The sequence below is a fragment of the Zingiber officinale genome, chromosome 6A, assembly GCF_018446385.1.
Source record: "Zingiber officinale cultivar Zhangliang chromosome 6A, Zo_v1.1, whole genome shotgun sequence".
Lineage (NCBI taxonomy): Eukaryota > Viridiplantae > Streptophyta > Magnoliopsida > Zingiberales > Zingiberaceae > Zingiber > Zingiber officinale.
Genome location: NC_055997.1, coordinates 78,375,270 through 78,380,627, shown reverse-complemented (window position 1 = coordinate 78,380,627; position 5,358 = coordinate 78,375,270). Strand labels below are relative to the sequence as shown.

At 36.9% G+C, this 5,358-nt stretch overlaps 1 protein-coding gene across 1 annotated transcript; it reads right to left on the bottom strand.

Annotated features, from left to right (window-relative positions):
* Positions 1 to 678: 678 nt before the first annotated feature.
* LOC121994961 lies at positions 679 to 1,038 on the bottom strand. Its single transcript, XM_042548832.1, has one exon. It carries the CDS (start codon positions 1,036 to 1,038, stop codon positions 679 to 681), a length of 360 nt encoding a protein of 119 aa, XP_042404766.1.
* Between the last annotated feature and the right edge of the window lie 4,320 nt (positions 1,039 to 5,358).

Here is a 5,358-nt window from a genome sequence, read left to right as displayed (position 1 = left end):
ACCGAGAAGCTCATGTGTCGACTAGGCGAATCGTAGTTATGTCTAAGGCAAGCGATCAACCTTGCCTTCTTCTCGCTTTCCAGGTCAACGGTGACAAAAGTAGTTGCCTCCATCTGGCTTGGGTGAATTTACACCTCCTTCTTTTTATCATAATCCAACATAGAAGTAGGGATGTAAATGAGCCAAGCCGCTCGTGAGCTATTTGAAGCTCGATTCGATAAAAGCTCGTTTGAGCTCGTTTAATGAAGCTCGTTAAGATAAAAAAACCAAGCTCAAGATTCACAATATTTGGCTCATTAGCTCATGAACATGTTCGTTAAGCTTATGAATCAACTTTTAAATAAAAAAATAATAGTTTTGATATTAAATTTATAGATTTTACACTCTACTTATGAAAAACATAGACAAATATATTAAATTTATTAATTAGAATAAAATTATAAATTTTAACAAGAATATTATAATTTTTTAAAAATATATAATTTAGTTTTTAATGAATATTTAAATTTATAATTTATATTTATTAAGCTCGTTTAGGCTCGATAAAAGCTCAAATAAGCTCGTGAGCTATGAATATATTCATTAAATAAAGCTTGAGCTCGACTCGATTATAAACGAGCCAAACTCAAACATCCAAGAGTTCGGCTCGGCTCAGCTCGGTTCGACTCGATTACACCTCTACATAGGAGGTTTCTCTATGATAGCGTTCACCTCTAAGCGCGGGTTCTTTCGAGTGGCCCTCGCTTCGGATTTGACCATCTCGACGTAGCATCGTCGAGCGGACAATTGGTAGCCTTTAACTTTGCCCACTTTGTCGTCTACCAGGAACTTAATATTCTGGCAGTAGGTGGACACCACCGCTCGGAACTCGTTGAGGGCCGGTTGGCCCAATATAACGTTGTAGGCCAATGGTGCGTCTACTACAATAAAATTTATGGTCCTTGTTCTCTTCAGTGGCTCCTCCTCGAGCGAGATGACCAACCTGACTTGGCTAAGTGGCAACACTTCGTTGCCTGTGAAACCGTAGAACGGGGCCATTGATGAGTCGAATCTGTCACATCCGCTAATCAAATTGTACAAATGTATATTCCACTGAACCCCTTAATTAAACAATAATGTTGTAGTAACGAACCCAGGATCGATCCGAGGAACCAACAGTATGATGTAATTTAGGATTGTATTTTTATTCCTATTTTTGGGGTTTTCGATATAAAAATGGAGTTGGGGTTTTAAAAACTTTAAATCTAAATCTAACAGAGGAAAAACACAGCAATTAAGAAATTAATCTAAAGCAAGAGTGAAACATGACTATGTGCCAATAAACAAATCATTACGCATTGTTACACTATATTGTGATAAATCCATCAACACACATCAAACTAAGGATGAAATTACGAGACTCAAATAAATCTGATCTAAAGCAAGATGTAAACCTAATTTAGCACTTAAACACTAAACAATTAACCAAACACAAATAAAACTTAAACTAAGCTTCAACAAGGAAAGAAATGCTAACTACTTGCATAAAAATATAACAAAACATAAAAGTAATCTGTGCTAAGCTGTAAAAACAATAACAAAACGAAATAAACCCTAACCGATCTAACTCACAATCAATCTCACCAAACTTCACACTCTTGCCGTCACACAAGAGTGCCAATGTTGAGACCACCCAACTTTAGACCTCAGTGGAGACTCTCTACAGCATATCAGTTCCAGGATTGCTCAAGAACGCCGGCGGACCACCCCCGACGAGCTAGAACAACCCTAAACCCACTCAAGTGCCGAAAATCTGGAAATCTGGTCTCGGAATCTGGATGGAGGCTGTGGATTGCGGATTGTGGATAGATGAGGCTCAGCAACGTCGGAGGACCACCGCCGAACGCTTCTGATGAGAATCGGCACTCAGATTTGGAAGACCACCTCCAAATCTAGCGAAAACAGGGGAATACCGAGAGCCAAATTCCACCAGAGAGAACACCCTCCAATAGCTCCAGATGATCGGGATGTGCTGCCGTGAAGCTCTACAATGAAGGTTGAAGCTCGGGAAATTGATTGGAGAAGGAATGGGGCCAAAATCTGGAAGATCGCCGCGGGACGAAGCTTCTGTGCATGGAGGAATCGACGACGAAGAAAGGGAACTGTAGCTTCTGTTTTAAATCTGATCCAGATTTGAACGGACGGCTAGGAGAAATTTGGAGCTAAATCAACGGTGAAAGCTTGCCCAAAATCCGATCCGAAGGTTCTGATCTTGATCTAGAGTCTGGATCTACCCTCCCTTAGGTCGGATCGATCAGATCATCACTGGATAGCCCAGATCTGCCGATCTTCAATGAACGGCCCAGATTAATCCGGATGGATCAATGGCTGGATGAACTCAGATCTGGATCAAAACTTCTGGATCTTCATCAATGGCTTAGATCTGCCCATTAAGTTGGATCGGCCAGATCTTCAACGGATGGTCCAGATCTGTCCTATTCTTGATAAACGACCCAAATCGACCCAAAACTTGATCTTCTTGATTGAACTCCGATTTGAGCCCAATTTCGGTCTAAATAGATCCAAATTCAAGATCCTTTGATGCCTACAAAATAAGAATCAAATATTAGCATCAAATAATATAAAAATAAAGTAATTTGCAATTAAGTCCAAAAATACACACAATGCACAAAATGTGATGTAATCATGATTTTAACCTATGAAATCAACATCAAATCATGCATATATGAATCAAAATAATGCAGTAAAATCATGGTTATCAAATCCCCCACACTTAGTCTTGAACGTCCCGTGCAAGTAAAGAAAACTCAAAATCATCTCCATAGAAAATTCTCTAGCAATACCTAGAAATGGTAAAAAGAATTTAACTAAGATCATCTTAAAAATCACTAATAATCATGAATACAATTCAAACAATAATCAGTAGGTATGGTAGTTTCAATCCAATTGAAAAATAAAGCAAGTTGCAATCTCACAAGGGATTTACCTAATCTATCTCTCACACTCAAGCATGTGTATAAGTGGAGCTCACTCAATGCAACTCACAACATTTCTCTACCATAAGCTTGCTTATTTTCTACTTCTCCACCACTATAAAACATGGCATACATGAATCAAAAGGATTTATCAACAAGAATTGAAATGGAATCAAGAAAAACAATAGAAGTGAATGAAATAGGCAAAAGAAAAGAATTCAATGAAGTATATGAGAAGATGAGAGTATTGGAGGAATATACTTGATGAGTTGACCCATTTTGATGTGTAAAGAGATGAATACCATTTGTCGTTACCACTTCAAAGTATCAAGCTAACCTCCCCTTCAATTTGATGGCTATCCAAGATTCTTGATACTCTATCTCCACACTTGATACTTTTAATTTGCCAAAAAAAAAAAATTCTTCACTGTTTTTCCAATTTAATTCCACCACTTGAAGACTAAAACAATCTCAAATCATGAAGAATAATATCCTCCCCCACACTTAAAATCATTGTTCTTCTCGGACAATAAAACATAACATGTTATCCACTTATTTTACACATTTTGAACCACTATTTTCTTGTATACATTCTGCAGCTTTTCCTTTCTATGTATGTTTCTGATTTTTCAGATTCGATATCCACAAGAGTTCAAAGAACTGAAACATTATCACTGAATACAGTTTATAACAATAGAAACCAGATTCATGGTACACTGAAGGTGAATCATTCAGGAAATCAGACTAAAAATTCAGGCACACTGAAGTTGCAATTTCTGAACTAGAAAAGACAGGACTCAGAGTTCAATAAGCTGCAGGTTCTCCTTCTTTTGTTCTCTTGCACTACAATCTACTTAAGCACCGACAGCTCCAGCTGTAACATAATTCAAATTCTCTTCAAATTCTGTTTTGTTGGCACTAAACAGAATTCCATTAATCAGATTTTCCTTAAGCAGATATCTCCAAGGATGCATCAATTCATATCCAGTAATCAGATTCAATTAAATTTCTGTATTTCAACAATTTAGAAACTTAATATAATAAGGTTCCAATCCAATTTGTAGCTGCACAAGGATCTAAAGTTTCCAACATCAGGATTTCAGAACTGTCTAAATTCTGGATTCTAGAATTCTGCTATAATCAGTTATTCTGTCCAATGCAATTTGTAAAGACATGATAAACAATGAAACACCATTTGTCACTGCAAATGCAAGATCTTCTCTGTCTTTCCTTATTATTTTGACAGCGGGTGATGAAAGATTGATACAACTTGATACAACTCTAAAGCTGAATCCTGTTTTTGTTCCTTGCTGCCACTACTACATTCCCCATATTTCCACAGATTTCTAGCTTTCTGCCCTCTGTTTCTACTTTCCAGCTTCCTGCATGACATATTTAACACGGACATTTGTTTCTAATAGGTTCACCATCATAAATTCAAACACCACAGTCAGATTTGCAGAAATATTAGAGAGTTCTATTGGATTCTGGAAATGGATGATGCAATCTACTGCTACAGATTTCAATATCACAACACGCTGGTTATTCACTGATCAGATGCTTGTTGCCTTCAGCAGTGGAGTTGATGAGTTGAAGCTAATGGAGTTGCTCAATCTAAAAGTTTCCTATTGAAAATTTTCAACCAGAACCGTAGACATTTCCAGCTTCCAGTTACTGCATCTATATCAGATTCAAACTCCTGTTTCATATTCAGTTGCAGATTTCCATGCAATCCAATACTTCTTATACCTTGTTTCAGTAACACAAGCTATTTGCTGAAATCAACTCCAATATCTATTTCACAGACTCTAGTTATGCAGTAATCCAGAATAGGTCAGTTGCCTACATCTGTTTCAATTTAAGAATCAACCAAAGGTTCCTTACATCTCTTAATTCCATCCCCTTGCACATTTGCTGTAAATTAACTTCTTGTCTAAACATCTTAAAAGTTGCATTCTTCCTGCTTAAGTAAAGAACTGAAACAAAGTCTATTTAACACCACATAATTTGTAGCAATCCCAGAGATGATTCAAATTCAACTAATCTTCTTCTCAAGCTCATTTCTTAAACTCAGTTTACTTCTACTTTGCAGAAAAACATTCCAGTTTGATCTGATTCCCGATCTCCTGTCGAATTCTGAATTCAGAATTCTGCAATTTTAAGCTTCAGCATTACATTTTGATTCTGCATTATAAGTTTCAGCATTGAGATTCTAAGGTGGCTTGAGCTCAAATCAAATAGAATCCAGCTAGGATGAGGATATCATTTTGACTCTGGAATGCTAAAAGTTCAAATTCAGATTGCTACTATCCAAAAATTACATAAATATATTGGCACCAAATTTACAATTCTGTTGCACAGTTTCAAAATGTATTAGATGCTG